Source organism: Lepidochelys kempii, chromosome 3 (genome assembly GCF_965140265.1).
Source record: "Lepidochelys kempii isolate rLepKem1 chromosome 3, rLepKem1.hap2, whole genome shotgun sequence".
Lineage (NCBI taxonomy): Eukaryota > Metazoa > Chordata > Testudines > Cheloniidae > Lepidochelys > Lepidochelys kempii.
The window spans coordinates 124,942,644-124,962,567 of record NC_133258.1 but is presented as its reverse complement, the minus strand read 5'-3'; the positions used below and the strand labels follow the sequence as shown (position 1 = coordinate 124,962,567).

General features: G+C 39.3%; 1 protein-coding gene across 6 annotated transcripts in view; it reads left to right on the top strand.

The window, feature by feature from the left end:
• PDE10A (phosphodiesterase 10A) overlaps nucleotides 1-19,924 on the top strand; it is a 574,288-nt gene that overhangs the window by 528,476 nt on the left and 25,888 nt on the right. For all 6 annotated transcript variants that reach the window (XM_073337886.1, XM_073337884.1, XM_073337888.1 and 3 more), the window contains 7 exons: nucleotides 66-208; nucleotides 3,611-3,703; nucleotides 4,280-4,466; nucleotides 6,211-6,353; nucleotides 7,941-8,024; nucleotides 11,271-11,421; nucleotides 18,474-18,629. In XM_073337886.1, the coding sequence (XP_073193987.1) occupies nucleotides 66-208; nucleotides 3,611-3,703; nucleotides 4,280-4,466; nucleotides 6,211-6,353; nucleotides 7,941-8,024; nucleotides 11,271-11,421; nucleotides 18,474-18,629 (957 nt within the window). The remainder of the gene's footprint in view (nucleotides 1-65; nucleotides 209-3,610; nucleotides 3,704-4,279; nucleotides 4,467-6,210; nucleotides 6,354-7,940; nucleotides 8,025-11,270; nucleotides 11,422-18,473; nucleotides 18,630-19,924) is intronic.

Genomic DNA, 19,924 nt, shown 5'->3' with positions numbered 1-19,924 from the left:
GATTAGGGACTAAAGTTCACCTGAATCTCATGATGGTTAATCTTAGTTTTGTTCTTTGTCTATAGATATATGCAAAAAACCTGGTGAATGCAGACCGCTGTGCACTCTTCCAGGTTGATCACAAAAACAAGGAGCTGTATTCAGACCTTTTTGATATTGGAGAGGAGAAGGAGGGGAAACCTGTCTTCAAGAAGACCAAAGAAATAAGGTAGGAACAGCAGAAGAATGCAATTTAATTCTAACTAGCGATGGCAGGTATTTTGTTACCCAGTGTCTGTGCCTACTTGCAGGTGCCTACCCTGACAATACTTGTCATACTGTGATATCATTCCCACCAGGACCCGCCTCCAGAAGGTAGTACTTCTGGGAATGACATTGCAGTGCCATCGAAACAACGTCTCTGAAGCTATAACGTCACTCCTGGAAATGCCGTCTTCCGGAGGCGGTCCTTTTGGAAATCAGGTTGGAAAAAAACACAGGTGCTCCAAGGTAGGTAAAGGAGCAGGTGTTAAATTAAACCCCCTTATCTACAGTTCTGAAAGTACAAGACTTTTATTGGCTTTCCCAAGATCAATCTAAATGTGACATGTTCTCTCACACACACCCAAAGTAGGGAAATTATTGTGGGTAATTCTGGTTGGCGAATCAGGCATTGCCGGTAACTGGTCAGATCTAATCAATCCTTTTAAGGTGGGCAATCCATTTACTCTTAGTTTAGTGTCTCCTTGCCTCACCTGATATGATGAGTCTGGACTTTGTTCTGATTTAAATAATTGTGATTTTAAAGTGCACTGGAACTGGTCAATTTTAAGCTTTGCACAGGCATGGAAGGTTACACAAGATTCTATGAGTATTTTTAAAACTTGTGCATCATCTACATGGTACAAATTGCCTCATTAATGTGTACATTTTACACATACACACCTCCTTAGTGGAAAAAACAGCCAGAATAACAAGGTAACTTTTAAATATTTCAGTTTTAGGAGCGAATGATAATTTATATAGTGCCTTTCGTTCAGGAAAATCCCTAATGGATATAGGTTGAGATTTTTCAAAGCAGGGTAGGGGATTTGGGTCCACATTGTTTTATAGTTTAGTGAAAAATGTGTGACTAAATCCCATGCATTACTTCAAAATCTTTCAAACATAAAATACATACCACTCTTCACTCAGCAGTGACATTCTAAAATGGTTTATTCAATTGTTTCTTTGTATCTTTAAAGTTATAGTATCAGATATGGTTCATACAAGAATGTAAGTCAAATTCCCATACTCTCAATGGGACTCACGTAGGCTGATGTTTATTCTTTCTTACTACATTGTGTACATGAGCATAAGAGAGTCTACACTGGTGCAGTTTACATATTAAGGAGCAAGAAGATGGTGTGAATTAAAGAAGGAGGTGGCCTACTTACACTTTCTTATACCCTCCTGATAATTGATTTTCTTGTTTACAGTCCTCTCGTCTGTCCCCTCAGTGTGAGAATTACACAAATTTTGACTTTGAATGTAAGGGAATCTATGAGGCAAATTCAGGTGTGATGTATAAGGGGAAAGGACTGTAACATATACATTTGCAAGAGGGTAAGAGTCTGTCTGAAGTAGTCTGAATTGGTATAATGCTGTAATTGGTGTACATGTTGTGGGGATAGGCAGAAGAAGGTATAGAATACACCAACTTAAACTTCTTCTAGACATACAGTAGAACGTAGGAGTTACAAACACCTGGGGAATGGAGGTTGATTGTAACTCTGAAATGTTCATAACTGAACAAAATGTTACAGTGGTTCTTTCAAAACTTTAAAACGGAACGTTGACTTAATACAGTTTTGAAACTTTGCTATACAGAAGAAAAATGAAACAAGCCCAGTTTCCTTACTTGGTCAAATCTTTTTATAAACTTTCACTTTATATTTTTAGTAGTTTACATTTAACACAGTACTGTACTGTATTTGCTTTCAAATGAGGTGTGTGGTTGACCGTTCAGTTCGCAACTCTGCTTTCCTGCTGTACTGCGTAAAATCCTGGCCCTAATGAAGTCAAAGGGAGTTTTGCAACTGATTTCAGTGGAGCCAGGATTTACCCACTTAGACTAACATCTGCGTGTGGCCCACCTTTGGGCATCTCTGCTTATTTCACCCATGTCTCCTTTGAATTATAAAAGCCAGAAGTGTTTTATGTTGAAGAATGATCCAAATTATTTTCTTGTAATAATATTGACTGCAGGATTTGTATGATTCAACTATAGTATGCTTCATGTATTTGATTTCATTGTGGAAGGTCTACAAGATTCTGTCAGTACTAGTGCATTTTAGCTTGCTGTAAAATGAAATTTATCCATCCATTTTAAGGTCTGTGTGACCCAAGTGCACATGAACTGCATACTTGACATTTTCCATTGACTTATTCCAAACTTTTTTTTTTTTTGCACCAAAGAAGCATATTACATGAGATTCATTCATAAAATAGCATGAATATAAGAGATTCAGTTGATAAATTATAAAATAAACTGATGACTTAAACACAAGTCATCAGACTGCGCAAATGTAATTGAATGTAATGAACATGAATTAAAAATAACCTCTAATCTTATTATGGGCAGCAATCCATACTGAACCAAAATGATTATAGTATGGGACCTTTTTTAGCTCTATATCGGGGTGGGCAAACTACGGCCCGTGGGTCGGATCCAGCCCACCATCCATTTTAATCCAGCCCTCGAGCTCCCGCTGGGAAGTAGGGTCTGAGGCTTGCCCTGCTCCAGCCAGGGAGCAAGGTCTGGGGCCACTCCGTGTGGCTCCCAGAAGCAGCGGCATGGCCCCCCTCCGGCTCCTACACTTAGGGGCAGCCAGGGGCTCCTCTCTGCACACTGCCCCCGTCACAGGCGCCGCCCCCTCAGCTCCCATTGGTCAGGAACCATGGCCAGTGGGAGCAGCAGGGACAGTGCCTGTGGATGGGGCAGTGAGCAGAGCTGCCTGGCTGTGCCTCCATGTAGGAGCCAGAGAAGGGACATGCCGCTGCTTTCGGGAGATTCTTGAGGTAAGCGCTGCCCAGAGCTTGCATCCCTGAGCCTCCCCTCGCGCCCCTACCCCAGCCCTGATCCCCCTCCTGCCCTCCAAACCCCTCGATCCTAGCCCAGAGCAACCTCCTGCACCCCAAACCCATCATCCCCATCCCCACTCCAGAGCCTGCACCCCCAATCAGAACCCTCACCTCTCCCCATCCCCCTGCACTCCACCCCAGCCTGGAGCCCCCTCCTGCACCCTGAATGCCTTATTTCTGGCCCCACCTCAGAGCCCTCACCCCCTCCTGCACCTCAACCCCAATTTTGTGAGTATTCATGGCCCGCCATACAATTTCTATTCCCAGATGTGGCCCTCAGGCCAAAAAGTTTGCACACCCCTGCTCTATATCCATATAAATATTTTCAGTAGATCTGTATTATTCATTACAATTCCTTCTTGTCTTTCAAGAATTTTATCCTTACAAACAACAAAATTAAGCTGGTTTGGATTGAATGTACATTTGTATGTTCAGGGTAGTCTACAATGAAAAAATGTTTATTCAAACTGTTCGTATGCTGATCAACATGTTTCTTTAATATGTGCAGATTTTCTATTGAGAAAGGAATAGCGGGTCAGGTAGCAAGAACAGGTGAAGTCCTTAACATTCCTGATGCCTATGCAGATCCACGCTTTAACAGGTAAGACATTCTTTAATTACAACTAAGACAGGGAAAAAAAAAGCTTGCTTTTTACTTAATGTTCCACTCAAATTTTAAAGACGTTATCACTTGATTAGTACGTTTTCATGGAATTAAGGGGTATGATGAAGAGACAAACTTGAAATATTTATTTTCATAGCATGCACTCTGATCTTGTGACTGTAGTCTATTAAAATGATTTTGATTCTGTTTTACCAAATAATTGAGGAAGCATTAGTTATTTTGTTCTATATAGAAGTTTGCACAGCTGGATGGACTATTGCTGTACATTAATAACCTTAATTAAGTCTGATTGGTTTAGAAAATAGGTGTGTTTCAGTCACCTGACGACCAGCTAAGTCATAAAAATAGAGTTTTTAAAACATTTTCAGTATTTTTATGAATGAGCTGACTTAATTGGCTGAAGTTTATTTCTTTAACTTTTAAATGGGTATTATAATAATTGATGCATGCATTTAAGTGTTAGATTAGTGAACCCTGTGTATATTTAAATGACATTTCTAGGGAAGAAGGGATGACCATTAACTGTTGTCCTTCTCTTCCCCAACTCTCCAGAGAAGTTGACCTCTACACAGGCTACACAACCAGGAACATTCTGTGCATGCCGATTGTGAGTCGAGGGAGTGTAATAGGCGTTGTGCAGATGGTGAACAAAATAAGTGGAAGTGCCTTCTCTAAAACCGATGAGAACAACTTTAAAATGTTTGCAGTCTTTTGTGCTTTAGCCTTACACTGTGCTAATGTAAGTTTTACCCCCCAAAAGCCTAATATGAAGTGTGAAGAAAATAGTTTCAGTTCTGTCAGCTATTGCTTGTAACATATTGAGTTAGGATCAGTTTGGGATTTTATCAATTCTGCTTCATCTTCCAAATCATTAAAATTGATTAATAATTCTGTTTTGTTGAGCTAATGGGGCATCAGTAATATGTTGATTCTTTCACAATAAGGATTCGGTTGATTTCTTCTGAAATAATTGTGCAATTGATATATCTGTTATGTACAGCTAACGTAAAACAATGTACTCCAGTCAAAGTATGTAGAGCACCACTTAACTTTGTTCAGATAAGGTGAATGGGCCTGAGTCATTTATTCAGGTTCAGAGTATGTATTTTGCACAGTTTACTGCATGGTGGAGGGAGTGTACTCAAATACGTAGTGTGGAAAGAGTATATCAAATACATTTGAATATTTATTTTAACATCCTGGAATTTTCTCACATAACTACCCATGCGTCTAGATGAGTGTTGATGCTATTAACTGTGAAAGTCAGCCTTCTTTTTCTTTTAAAGAAAGATAACTGTTCATTTAGAAAGTATAAAAACATTTATAATCATTACCATATAGGTATAAAAATGCAATATTGACCATTACAAAGAGGAACTCAGCACATTTTATTGAAGAGAGATATTGTACAATGACATAGACCAGAGTCTCATAAGATCCCTTTTACAGCACTCTGGCTGTAAAAGGGGAAGTAAATTATATTTATGCCCACTTTAAGGCCTCTTTAGAGTGGTATAAAGTGGCCTTAGTGTAAATCAGGATCAGGTCTAGTCAAGTCCATCTATTGGACATGGATCTACCATGTTAGAGGATGAACCCTCAAAGCATGTTGCTCCTGGGGACTTTCTACAAATGAAGCATAATTCTCTTTACTCATTTACAATCCACACCAGGCCTAATATAGTTGAATTTCAATCTTTTACTATATCATTGAACTTGTTTTTCCCTGGCGCTGAGTGGTAATTTCTCCACTCTCTGTTGTGAAAAACGCTGTCCCTGAAGCAACAGTGACAATACATTACTTGAAAAACTCAGTGGGAGATTGAAAATGTGTAGAAAATATGTTATCTAAATTAGCTCTTTTGGGCCAAATTGTGGCTTGGCTAGCGCAGTGGTCAAAAGGATGCAATGTGCTCGTTTCTCAGTTCTGCACCTTCTACCCACATCACAGGTAGTAGCAAGGGCATTGAAATAGGCTTCGCAGAGGTGCTTCCTTTTTTGAGTGTCCCTCAGGGCAGGGTAGTCAGGGGACAAGGAGCAGGGGGGGTTGGATAGCCTGTGGGTTCCGGGAGGGGGCGGTCAGAGGACAAGGAGCGTTGGATGGGTTGGGGGTTCTGACGGCGGCAGACAGGGGGCAGGAAGTGGGAGGGGGTGGATAGGGGGCGGAGGCCAGGCTGTTTGGGGAGGCACAGCCTTCCCTACCCAGCACTCCATAAAGTTTTGCAACGCCAGTGTGGCCCTTCGGCCAAAAAGTTTGCCCACCCCTGCCTTAAAGGGAAAGGACCTGATTTTCAGAAGTGCTAAGTTTTCACCTTCGTAACATCTGGCTCTTATAAAATGTGTCAGGTCAGGCATCCAAAATAACTAGTCAGTTTTGAAAATGTAAGCCTTTATTCTTAAGAATAAATGTTTGATCTTGAAGGAAACAGGCATTATCTTTGTAACCGAAGTCCAGTGTTAATGAATAACGATTGTTCTTTCAGATGTACCACAGAATTCGCCATTCAGAGTGTATTTATCGTGTAACGATGGAGAAGCTGTCCTATCACAGTATTTGTACAGCAGAAGAATGGCAAAATCTCATGAACTGCACACTCCCTACCCACATCTGCAAAGAAATTGAACTGTGAGTCTTTTGTCATTTCAACAGCAGCTATAACCTGTATTTTGCTCATGAAGTTAAATTTTCCATGTACAGCAGAGGGTTTGTGGAAGTTGTTATCAAAGAAACATCCTAAAGCTATTGGGATTCATTTTGAATTACCTTGCACCTCATTATATCTGTACAAAGTGTAACACAAATGTAAAATGTTACCTAATCAGAGTAGAAGCATTTTGCATCCACTTTGCACACGTGTAAATAATTATATATTTTGCACAGCAACAGTAAATCAAGCCAAAGGAATGTAGAGAAAAAAGTTCTATTAATTAGGCTTTGTTTGCATGGGATCTCTGCTATCCTAATCCTACCAGTTCTCCTGTAGTGAATGAGGCTTCCAGGAGAAACCAAGTAAGGGAGACCCGACTTTCTGATCATATAAAAAATAAACCACAAAAAAATGAAAATACAAAAGCTCAGTGATGCAAAGCATTGAGCACTCTGGCTCCAATCCAGCAAGGCATGCATGCATGTGCTTAAGTTTAACTGGGACTACTCATGATTAAAGTTAAATATGTGCTTAAGTGCTTTGATTGTTGGAGTGCTCAGCAGTTTTCAGGATTAAGCGTAATGTAGGATAGTTCTTTGCAGTATAATTTTTAATGTTTTGTTGAATGATATTATATAACGCACCTCCTCAACAAAATGATTTTTACTTTTAAATATGGCAGGCTTTCTTTTTGGAAATACAAACCCCCATTGTTTTAGAATCTGAACACAGGTAATCGTTTTCCAAACAATTCAGCTACTTTCAGATCTGACACCTGCTGTGCTGTTCAGTGTATCACAGACACTCTAACATTTGGTTAGATTCAATGGGACATAAATAGAACATTTCAGCACATCAGGTGCAATGAAAGAGGGTAATTAATATTGGAAGGACAAGCAGCTCTGCTATGCTAGCCCCCAACATGAGGCTATGAATGTTGATATGGGTGGGCAGGGGGGAACATCAACTAATGAAGCATAAAAGTACAGTATTAAATCCTTAAATTTTGACATTTTTATTTAGTTTCTATTAAATAGTAAAAGCTAATGTTTTTCCCTACAAAAATGAAACCTGGTGGAAGTTGCATCCAGTTCTTGAAATAAGTAATTGATTTCAACCAGCCCTGAAAACACCAGTGAATTTCTCATTAAATATGAGCCACCCTTACAGCTTTGTGTGGCGAAGGGTTAATTTGAGTTTGAATACTTTTGAATGACATTATAACTCCCCTCATTATCCTAATTCAACAAAGAAGATTCTGATGAGCTCTCTTACTCGTTCTTTAAACGATATAGTTCCCTTAAAAAGGGAAAGGGGAGGATGTTTCTATTAAGCAATAGGGCCAGGTCCTGAGCTGATGTAAATCTTCCTAGCTCCATTGAAGTCAGTGGAACTACACCAACTTGCACCAGCTGAGGATCTGGTCGACAAAGTCAATATAGTATGTATGGTCAGAAACAAGACTCTGCTGTCAGGTGAGCATGTCATCTAGCAGTTTTTAGCCTAAGTATAATAAGAATTAAAGGATATTTCCTGCTGCTGAACTTAAATATTCTTTATGTCAGATACCACTTTGATATCGGTCCCTACGAGGATGTCTGGCCGGCCATTTTTGTCTACATGGTCCACCAGTCCTGTGGTGCAACCTGGTATGAATTACAAGTATTTTTCATCACTATTATTTTGGTTCTGTGATTATTATTATTATTTTATTTTTCTTTTACTGAATGTTGTAATCAGACTCCTCATGCTTGGATATTTTTTTTTAGCAACATAGTATACCTTGTCTACACAGGAATCTATTAAGCAAATTGGATTTCCAGGCCCAGTTTTTGTTCCTCAGCTGGTAGGGCTGGGGATGTTGTGGGGTCAGTGAGCTCAGTTCCGAGTGAGGGAACTCTTTCCATTGGACAATGGCCCTTTGAGTAAACAGCAGCATTGCTTGGTTCTGAGTGGAGATGCATCAGCTGCTCCTCAGTGAGAAGGATGATGGCAACATAACAGGACCTCTCAATAGTAAAGGAGACCTAAGGCTCATCTACACAGGATTTCAAAATATAGCTGCTGAATTAGTTTAAAATATTATTTAAATAGTGTCTAAAAAGATGTTATTGATTAGAACCTTATCTAGCATTCAACAACTGTGGACAGGAATAGAAGACATGAATGGCCCTTCTGGCCCCATTCCTGACGCATTCTGCTCCCTTCTGCCTCCATGCTGCAACGTGGATGAGCAGTAGCCCCTCTTAAATACAGCACCCTGCTTCACAGAAAAATCACCTTGTTTCCAGTGTCAGAAGTCTTTGGTTCCAGAGATGGGAGCTAAATTTACTCCTAAATTGCTTCTATTCTAAACTTTGTTTTCCAGGGGGTTTCAGTTTGGTGTGGAAAAAATTGCACCAAGTTGAAACTTTGCTTAGTGAGTCTTAGCCCACAGATATTTTTAAAAAATAAATAAATGTGAGAAAAAAATATTTCCAAAGGAATACTGTCAAGATTGGAAGGCCTGGAATCCTTCAAGCCATCCAAACATATTTATTATTTTGAAGTTTCTTATATTTTTAAATATATATATATAGAGAGAAAAAAAGCTTCTTATCTCTCCAAAACAAAGTCTGCAACTGTCTTAACATTGCATTTAGATGCTGAGCTTATTGAGGACTAGAATTACACCATTGAGCACAGTCCTGTGTAAAGGGTAGAGTGTAGCTGTTAAGCTGTCCACAGAGAGGGAGTGTAGAGAAAGAGCTGCAACTCCCAGTGACAATTCCTTGCTTGCTCCCAATAAGAAGTGATGTAGTGCTGCCCTCTAATGAGAGCACAGCAGTAGAGGGAATAGTTATATTCTAGGCTGAGGTATTCTCTCTGTGGTGATTTTGCTTTTGGTGGTGATTGTCCTGTCCTTTAGTAGTTTCTGAAAGTAAATAGGCATGGACAGGTATTTGTACAGAAGGAAGTGATCATTGTAATATATATATTCTGAGGAATATCCTATTTCAAAGAATATTTTTAACAAATGTTTGAAAATGTTTGACTGAAACCTCTAGAATTTAAGAAAGAGAAGAAAAAATACTAAAGATTTTGTGAAAGACAATATGCCTCCAGTTTTTTTTCTGATGCAAGGCTAAAGCTCTGTAAATGTTATAATACTAAACAATAAGCATGGAGTACTATATTTTTCTGTCTAAATAGCTTTCTATAGTAAATGTGTTTACATTTTTACATGATAGGTCAGAACCATTTAGCTGTTTTTTCAGCCCATGTATACTGTAAAAGCAGGACATTAATACTGCCACTATATAAAAGAGTAACAAAACCAAAGAGAACTCTCCCAGATGAGGTCAGACAGTCAATCCACACTAACCAAAAGGAAGGGGTTTATGATTAATGTGTCCACTTCATCCTTAACTTTGCATGTTCAACCATAATATTGAAGGACTCACCATGTGGTTGGTAATCATGCATATAACATACATTGCAATACCCAGGCATTTAAACTTGAGTGAAGGATGGTGTATGAAATGTATATTAATATTATTATTAATAATAATTATATATAATCAAAGTTTTACTTCTTTGAGTGCTGGACCCTTTGTGTATTCCACACGCACATGCATACCTCCGAGTGGAATACAGATAGGGACCACACATCTCGAAGAACCTCTAGTTACAGTAACTGCCATTTCTTCTTTGAGTGCTGGTTTCCATGTGTATTCCTTTCGTAGGTACGCATGCCCATGTGGAATACAGATAGGGACCACCTATCTTGAAAGAAGGAAGTAACCTCCATTTTTAGACACACAAACAGTATCAGTATAGTAACTAGCTAATGTAATGTACAAGAAATTCTGCTATAGAACAACACCTCAGTTTCAAAGAAACTGCTAAAATAGGTTGGAAGAGTGGGCAGTTTGAAAGAGCACAGAACTGGAAATCAGGAGACTTGGGTTTAATTCAAAAACTTGGGTTCAACAGATTTCCTCTGTGACCTTTGACAGGTCATGCAGGGGCTTTTGAAAATTTTACCTTTAAACTATTAGAGGCCTAAATTTCCATTGTGTAACAATAGGGATACTGCTTCCTGCCATCTTGCAGGAGTGTTATGTAGACAAAATCCATTAATGATTGTGAGACACTCATACACGTTTGTGACAAGGGCCATATAAATATGCTGACAGTCAGAAACAGCGATGCTGGTAGATATTCTTAATGCTGCGTGCTTATGCTTAATCACATAATGCTGATTTAGCAGTCCTTTTTACTATTACTCCCCAATTTCTTTTGACCACCAGTCTATTTTAAGCATTCATAGTAGGTAAGCAGGCTTAGAGATAAGTTTCCTTAAATAAAATAGCCCCTCAAACTATATAGATTGAGACATGGATTATGGTCAGAGGATGTCAATTATGTTTGAGTGACAATAACTCAGTAAAAAAGCCAATGAGACTATTTCTGGAGCCACTACATGCTCCAACAATTTGAATGGAGTTCTAGACAAAAATGTATCAAAGAAGAAGAAAAAAGGAAAAATTGTTACGTTTTCTTGACAAACATAGTCCACTTTAAACTCATTATTTCTCTTGAGATTATTAGCAGTAGATACCTGTTTAAGAAAGCAACAGTCAGGGATTCTGAGGGTTTTGTTCAAATGAACCCTGAGAGTTACTTGGGAAAATGGTCTGCATCAGAAGATGGCAGACCAAAATCAGACCACCATCCTGGATTTGTACTCAATGACTATTGGAATCTAAAAGTTTCATAATTCTAACAGATCTTAGAAAGGAAACCAAATCATATATTTTTTGTTATAAAGAGTGGGTTATTTTGGGATGAAATAGAATTATTCTCATTTTTTTCATTTTGTTTCTTCTCTCTCACCAATTTTTTCTTTGAAGCTTTGAACTTGAAAAGCTATGTCGTTTTACTATGTCTGTAAAGAAGAACTATCGCCGTGTGCCCTATCACAACTGGAAGCATGCAATTACAGTTGCACATTGCATGTATGCCATACTTCAGAACAACCAAGGGCTTTTCACGGATCTGGAGGTAAGCACGGGGACTATAGTACTCTCATAAAATCTCATAACTCAGACAGCAATGTCATTCTGAGCTAGGAAGGAAGGTGTCAAATGTCCTGGAAATATGTACAGTATCTTTCGTCTGTTATTGTTTTGCTTTGAGTTTTTCTGTAAACTTATTCTCTGTGGGCTTTTCCATAAAATTTGGCCTTTATATACTCACAGCGGTGTCCTCAAGATGGCACTCTCCCATACAGTGATTACCATTAAAAAGTCAGCATTTATCCATATTTACCACACAGTGTTATGAGCAACGCTGCAGCTGTTCTAAATACAGGAAATAATGTGATATCTGGTATCACTGTTTGGTAATTGTGTGTAAATGTTGACTTTCTAATGGCAAACTCTGTAAAAGAAAAAAGCCCCTATATATTCTTTTAAAGCAAAGGTGTTCTTTCTCTAAGTTAAAGCTTGCTTTCTGTATAATTCAGATGCAGATCAGGATGGATAAAATTACCATAATAATGCTTACAGTCATGAAGAATGATCTTTAAGCCAACTAAAATTAGAATTCTTACACAGCATGATGATGGTTGTTCAGAATTTTAATACTGTGCAAGAAATAATTTCTAGATCTGAAAGAACAAAATGTTTTTTACTTCAGCAGTTGATTTAGATGGAATCCATGCCATATAAAATTACAAAATGTAGTTCTTAGATTGGGAGTTCTTCCATCCTCAAGACAACAGTTCTAGGGTTCAGATTTACAAGTGTGTATTGGTTGATGTGGGGATTTCTTGGGGGAGGGGGACGGTTGGGTTTATTTATATATTTTCAACCTCTCAGAACTTTGACAAAAATAATTTGGTCTTACTCAGAGAGAGATTCTTTGCCCAAAATACAGCATTTCATTTGGGTGGTATTTCAGTTAACAACTTAAAAAAGAAAAACGACATCCAAATTATGGGCCTGTTGTTCTCTATGCATGCAAAATTCCCATTTGAAGTCAGTGCAAAGCATAATACTTTTGTTGCACAAATTTCACTATAAAATGCAGTGGTTTTTCACAGAGAATTGTGTCTTCCCCTGCTTCAGAGGATCATAAGCCTGGAAGGGACCCCCTGGGTAACTGGGTGCAGTCCCTTGCTATCGTAGGCAACTTGTTCCCACTTCTGCTCTTGGGAGACTGTTCCAGAATCTCACTCCTCTGATGGTTAGACACAGTCTTCTAATTTCCAGCTTAAATTTATTCATGGCCAATGTATAACCATTTGTTCTTGGGCCAACATTGTCCTTTAGTTTAAATAGCTCTTCTCCTTCCCTAGTGCCTACCCCCAGATGTATTTACAGAGAGTAGTCATATCCACTCTCAGCCTTCATTTTGCTAAACTAAACAAGCCAAACTCTTTCAGTCTGTTCTCGTAAGATGGATCCACAGTTCCCCTAATCCTCCTATTGGTCCTTCTCTGCACCTGTTCCAGTTTAAGTTAATCTTTCTTCACCATGGGCAATCAGAATTGTACACAGTATTCCAGATGAGGTCTTACCAGTGTCTTGTAAAATGGCATTAATACTTCCCTATCTCTACTGGATACTTCTTGTGGGAGAAAGTACAGAGAGTGGATTCCAGTTTCCTTCCCTGCATGATTCAACTCTTCCACCTTTTTATTACATTTCTTTATTGGAGAGAAGCGGACACTGCTGTCAGATATCAGCAGGTACAAACCTATGTATTTTGATCACATCAGGCGTAGAGATGGAAATAAACTTGAGAACATTATTATGGAAGGAATGGTGGCAGGTCATTGCAGTAGGGGACAACCAGCAAGGAGGTGGGTAGATGGTGTGCAGCAGATCCCTGGGAGGTCAGTGGCTGAGTGCTTGAAGCTAGCAATGGATCAAGAAGGCTTCCAAAAATTCTGCTACAATGTCACTAATATTTAGACATGAAGAAACATATTTTAATTCTCTCTACTAGAAATACCTTGCCTCTTACATTCTAGGATTGCCTTTACCTTTTTCATTGCCTGATCACATTGATGGCTCATAGTCATCAAGGAGTTGACTAATCCACACAGGTCTTCCTCCTCATCTGTTGTTTTCAACTGATGATTCCCCAGTTTAGAACATAAATTCTTGCTGTTAGCTCCTAATTGCATGACTTTGAACTTTGTACTATTAATTTTTATCCTATTTCTGTTACTGCAGTCTTCAAAGTCATCCCAATTCTTCTGGTATCGCATTCTGATCCTCCTCTGGATTTACAATGCCTCCCAATTTTGTGTCATCAGCAAATTTTATTAGTACTTCCTCCTTTTTGTGCCAGGGTCATTAATGAAAATGTTAAATAAGTTTTGTCCCAACACCAATCCTTGAGAAACTCCACCAGTAACCTCTGTCCAGCTCATAGTTCCCCTTTAGGTGAATCTGTTATCTCCCCATTAGCCAGTTCCTTACCCACCTTACAGTTCTTGTAATAATCCCCATTTTCTTCAGTTTAACTAATAATTTCCCATGTGATACCATGTCAAATGCTTTATTGAATTGCAAGATATCAGTTAAAGAAAGATATCAGGTTAGTTTGGCACAACCTACCTTTGGTAAACCCACATTGCATTGTATCCCATTTTTCATTTACCTCCACATCTTTAATGATTTTTCCCCTCAAAATTTGTTCTCAAGGCTTGCATACTAGTGCTGTCAGACTAACATGTTTGCAGTTGTCCAGATCACCTTTTTCCCCTTTCTTAAATATAGGTACTACTTTCACTGTTCTCCAGTCATATGGTACCACCCCCAACTTGACAGATTTATTAAAAATCCTTGCTACCAGACTTAAAATGTTATGTGCCAATTCTTTCAGTATTCTGGGATGGAGTTTAGCCAGTCACCACAACATGAACACATGAAGTTGTTTGAGTTTAAATAAGACCATTTGCATTTCTGTTTACTCACACCCATTTGCCAACCGGCCTTTGCCCCCATATTCCACATTAGCATCCTTACTGAAAATGGAAGCAAAGTATTCCTCTAGCTTTTGGGTCATAACTAAATAATCCTTAGTCTCTACCCTTCCTCGCTGCAAAGTGGCTCCAGTTATTTTCTTGTTCTCTTTTTATTTATATAGCAAAAGCGTCTTTTAATATTTGTTTTAATTTCCTGGTAGCATAGGAAACAAAGGGTTCAGAATAGCCTCAGTAGTCAGAGTATATTCTATTCAGTGCACAGATTCTCTCATCCTCTGTGTTTGGAAAGAACCTAGCACATGTAATAATAAAAATTGTTATCCTTCAAGACCCTTCTCAACTCTGCCCCTCCCCGTCTACATCTGCCCTTGTCTCCTTTCATGTTGCAGTTTTTGATAGAAGGTAGTTACTCAGAAGACAAAGGTACCAGCCATTTGGCTTTGGGGGATAGGTCCTGACCTTGGGGTTTGGTCAGCCATCTTGATGGAAAGGTGTGGTGAGGATTTTACCTTGAACCAAGTCTAACTTGTTAAGTTTTAATTACTAAAAATCATTTTGATCTTTATTTCTCTTGTTACCATTTCTGGCTTTAATCCCTATACTTGTACACACTTAAAATCTATCTCTTTGGAATGAAGTAAGCTTGCTTTATTTTCCATGTGAACCAATCCAATGCTGTGTTTGAACTGAACTGTTTGGTAGCTCCAGTTAAAGTAACAGCTGTTGGATAGTGACCCTTTAAAGGAGCAATGAACCTTAACATTCCTCTGATTAAAGGAGTACTTGTGGCACCTTAGAGACACAAATTTATTTGAGCATAAGCTTTCGTGAGCTACAGCTCGCTTCATCGGCTGCATGCAGTGGAAAATACAGTGGGGAGATTTTATATACACAGAGAACATGAAACAATGGGTGTTACCATACACACTGTAACAAGAGTGATCAGGTAAGGTGAGCTATTATCAGCAGGAGAGCGGGGTCGGGGGCAGCGGAACCTTTTGTAGTGATAATCAAGGTGGGCCATTTCCAGCAGTTGACAAGAATGTGTGAGGAACAGTGGGGGTGGGGAGAGGAAATAAACATGGGGAAATAGTTTTACTTTGTGTAATGACACATCCACTCCCAGTCTTTACTCAAGCCTAAGTTAATTGTATCCTGTTTGCAAATTAATTCCAATCCAGCAGTCTCTCGTTGGAGTCTGTTTTTGAAGTTTTCTTTGTTGAAGAATTGCCACTTTTAGGTCTGTAATCGAGTGACCAAAGAGATTGAAGTGTTCTCCGACTGGTTTTTGAATGTTATAATTCTTGATGTCTGATTTGTGTCCATTTATTCTTTTACGTAGAGACTGTCCAGTTTGACCAATGTACATGGCAGAGGGGCATTGCTGGCACATGATGGCATATATCACATTGGTAGATGTGCAGGTGAATGAGCCTCTAATAGTGTGATTGATGTGATTAGGCCCTATGATGGTGTCTTCTGAATAGGTATGTGGACACAGTTGGCAACGAGCTTTGTTGCAAGGATAGGTTCCTGGGTTAATGTTTTTGTTGTGTGGTGTGTGGTTGCTGGTGAATATTTGCTTCAGGTTGGGGGGCTGTCTGTAAGCAAGGAGTGGCCTGTCTCCCAAGATCTGTGAGAGTGATGGGTCGTCCTTCAGGATAGGTTGTAGATCCTTGATGATGCGTTGGAGAAGTTTTAGTTGGGGGCTGAAGGTAATGGCTTGTGGTGTTCTGTTATTTTCTTTGTTGGGCCTGTCCTGTAGTAGGTAACTTCTGGGTACTCTTCTGGCTCTGTCAATCTGTTTCTTCACTTCAGCAGGTGGGTATTGTAGTTGTAAGAACACTTGATACAGATCTTGTAGGTGTTTGTCTGAGGGGTTGGAGCAAATTCGGTTGTATCGTAGAGCTTGGCTGTAGACAATGGATCATGTGATGTGGTCTGGATGAAAGCTGGAGGCATGTAGGTAAGCATAGCAGTCAGTAGGTTTCCGGTATAGGATAGTGTTTATTTGACCAACGGTTATTAGCACCATAGTGTCCAGGAAGTGGATCTCTTGTGTGGATTGGTCCAGGCTGAGGTTGATGGTGGGATGGAAATTGTTGAAATCATGGTGGAATTCCTCAAGGGCTTCTTTTCCATAGGTCCAGATGATGAAGATTTCATCAATGTAGCACAAGTAGAGTAGTATGTATGGCAACACCCATGGTTTCATGTTCTCTGTGTATATAAAATCTCCCCACTGTATTTTCCACTGCATGCATCCGATGAAGTGAGCTGTAGCTCACGAAAGCTTATGCTCAGATAAATTTGTTGGTCTCTAAGGTGCCACAAGTACTCCTTTTCTTTTTGCGGATACAGATTAACACGGCTGCTACTCTGATTCCTCTGATTGTTCCAGGACAGTTCAGATCACATGTTTTGGGAAAATTTAGGGCTGGGGTTGGAGCATGGCATCACCTTACCAGTTGTTAACCAAGGCTGGTGGAGAGCCGTGGAAGTCTGTAGTATTGCAGGCAAGCTCCAGGATCCAAATCTTTGGATCAGGGCTGCCCAATGCATAGACATAGCGCTCATGGTTGTTGCTAATTGTGGGTGTCCTAGGCAGAGAGCTACAGCAGCAAGGCATTCTGAGGTACTCAGAGTCACAAGGTAGAAGGTGACACAACTCTTCACCAGTCTGGATTGCACCTCAGAAGGTGACACTAGTATTCTAGTTCAAATAAGAATTTTTAAATAAAACCTATCAAATGCAATTTGTCTATATGGTAGAGAGAGAGCCTGCAATATAAAAATGTAATTCTATGTACTATCATTGCCCAACTTGTATGAGAAAAATAATCTGAAACTAATTAGCTTCCTTGTTTTGCCTTCCTGTAATATAAGAACAGACAGGCCATTTTTTTTTAAATGTGATGATAAAAAAACAAAACAAGGTTAGCTTGTTATTAAATTGTTAGTTTGCTGTTAAATCCCGTTAAATAAACAATGATCCCTTCCAAGCCATAGAATCTTTGGGCTGGATTCTCTCTGGTCTGCTAAATCCACTTTGCTCCTCTCTACTCCCAGTTCTCTACTGGAATAAGGTGGACCTTACACTACTGGTGTAAATTAGAGCTGCTCCTAGAAATAACCAGCTCCTCATGCCTCCCCCTTTTCTGTGTCTGAGCAGAGCTCAGGCTGGGTGTAGAATGTAGCACTTTGTCTTCAGATGAAGTATAAATGTGTTGCTTTTCTCCACCCTCTCTTTGGACCATCACACACAGACATACATACATATACATACACACACATAAACACCTAACAAAAATGGGCCCAGTTGCTCCTCCTCTGGAGTATGTATGTGTATTCTGTAATTCTGCAAAGTCCCCCTCCTGGAGTTTCTTCCATATTTTTCCATTTGGAACAGGGTTTGCCTACTACTGAAGAAACAGTAGGTTGACTCTCAGTAACTATCTGCACTGGCTTTTGGGCCTCTTGCTTCTCTCCTGAACTTCCCCAGCTTGTGGGAACTTTTCCCACATAGTTCTTCTCCAGCACAGAAGGATTTCCACTATCCGATTAATACAGCCACAGCCAGTATTTAATTGTTTAGTAAATTGATAGATGGGTACTGGGTGGAATGATGTATGTTCCCTGACTCCTTCATCCTCCTCCCACACAGACTCCTGGACCCCTGGAAACTCCTCAGTGGATCTGGGGGCAGGTAGTTGATATACACACACAAGTGAGAAGGTCAAGCTCAGTTCATGGATCTAATGAGAACAATTTGGCCAAATATGTTTACACCCTGTGTAACTTCTGTGATAAAACAGATCTTCTCAGAAACATGCTATAGTCTGTGCATCTGGTGGACAACTACAAAGAGTTTAGAATACCAAGAAAACATACTTTAAACAGGAAACCTGAAACAGTCGTACTAATAAAATGGAAAATTGAGAGCATCAAAAATTCATTGCATAGAGTGAAAAACTGCCATTTGGTTTCTTTTTAATTTATATATTGTAGTGTGACTGTACAATATTTAAAGAGATTGAAGTGAAACCTAGAGACAGGGAAATGCATCTCTTCACTTCTTATATTTTCCTTTTGTTTGCCTCACACATTTCTTTAGCGAAAAGGTCTCCTAGTTGCATGCTTGTGTCATGACCTGGATCACAGGGGTTACAGCAACAGCTACCTTCAGAAATTTGATCACCCTCTGGCAGCTCTTTATTCCACCTCGACTATGGAGCAACACCACTTCTCCCAGACAGTGGCCATTCTGCAGGTAGGATTACTGAATGCTCATCTTAGAATCATAGTAGTGAATGTAGTAGACTCAGCATTTCTTAATAGCTATTTTTAAGCATGTTTAATTTTATTACTAGATTTGTAGTGCTAGTCTAGAAAATAAAAATATTTGCAAGGGATGTTGCCACGGTTTATTACAGCAAGCCTGTATTGCACTATTACCAAACCCTAAGCGTTAAAAATCAGGAGTCAACCCCTCCATCCCCCAAAATCTTGAGATTTCCATAAAACCCCATAGATTTTAAAAAATATAAAGAATTGAGTTCTTTTTATTTGCTGTCTGGTTTCTGAGGCTTTAGAACGCACCTGGGTCATGTTTTGATGCTTTTTTCTCTAGCAGTGAAGACCTAGAAACGTACTTGTTTTTTAAATGAAAAATTCCCTGAGATTCCCATATTGTTAGATGATTCTAGCAGCTGATGCTTCAAGAAAGAGTAGGTCTACACTGCAGCCTGAGATGTGGTTGCAACTCAGGTAGACTTACGCTGACTTTACCCACACTAGCATGGCTAAAATGGCAGGTGGATGCCACAGCACGGGCTTCAGCATGGGCTAGCAATGCAAGTAGGTACCCAGGGTCCATGGGGTGCTTGTCCAGCCTGCACTAAAGTCTGCATCACTGCACCTGCACTGCTGTTTTCAGCCATTCTGGCATAGGTAAACACATGTTGGATTACAGTGTAGACATACCTAAAATGACCAAATTTGAGACTTACAATAAAGCCACAAGAATTGGCAACAGTGCTTATTAGTCTTTTATTTCAGTCTATTGCAGAGTTATAGCAATCTGCTGTGATAAATTCCTGAGAGAATTAAATGCATGGCTTTAAATGTGTATGCATCTTTTACCTAGGAGCAAACATAATATTTGGCATGCATGGAAAAATGTACATAATAGTTTGATTGTTTTCATATGCTTTCTTGTTCTTCTTGATTTAAAAATAACTGTTTTAAATATTAAATTTTGCATGCCGGTGGGTACATAATATGAAGTAGTGCCTTTGTCTGTTGAGTTAATACAAAGTTACCACAGAGCGTGCTAACCAATTTCATGAAAGTTAAACTTAGTGATAACACACAGATATTTTGTTATTCATTAAAAATAAACTGATGTTGAATTGGAAAGAGAGAGAGACCTCATAGCTACAAAAATAGCTCCTAGTCCATTATGATTTCTGTGCTCACTGTTTTTCGTTTTGGTGTACACATTCCCTATACACACCCTTTACATGGTACTGTGTCTTTCATCCCTTGCTAACTTTTTTCTCTTCC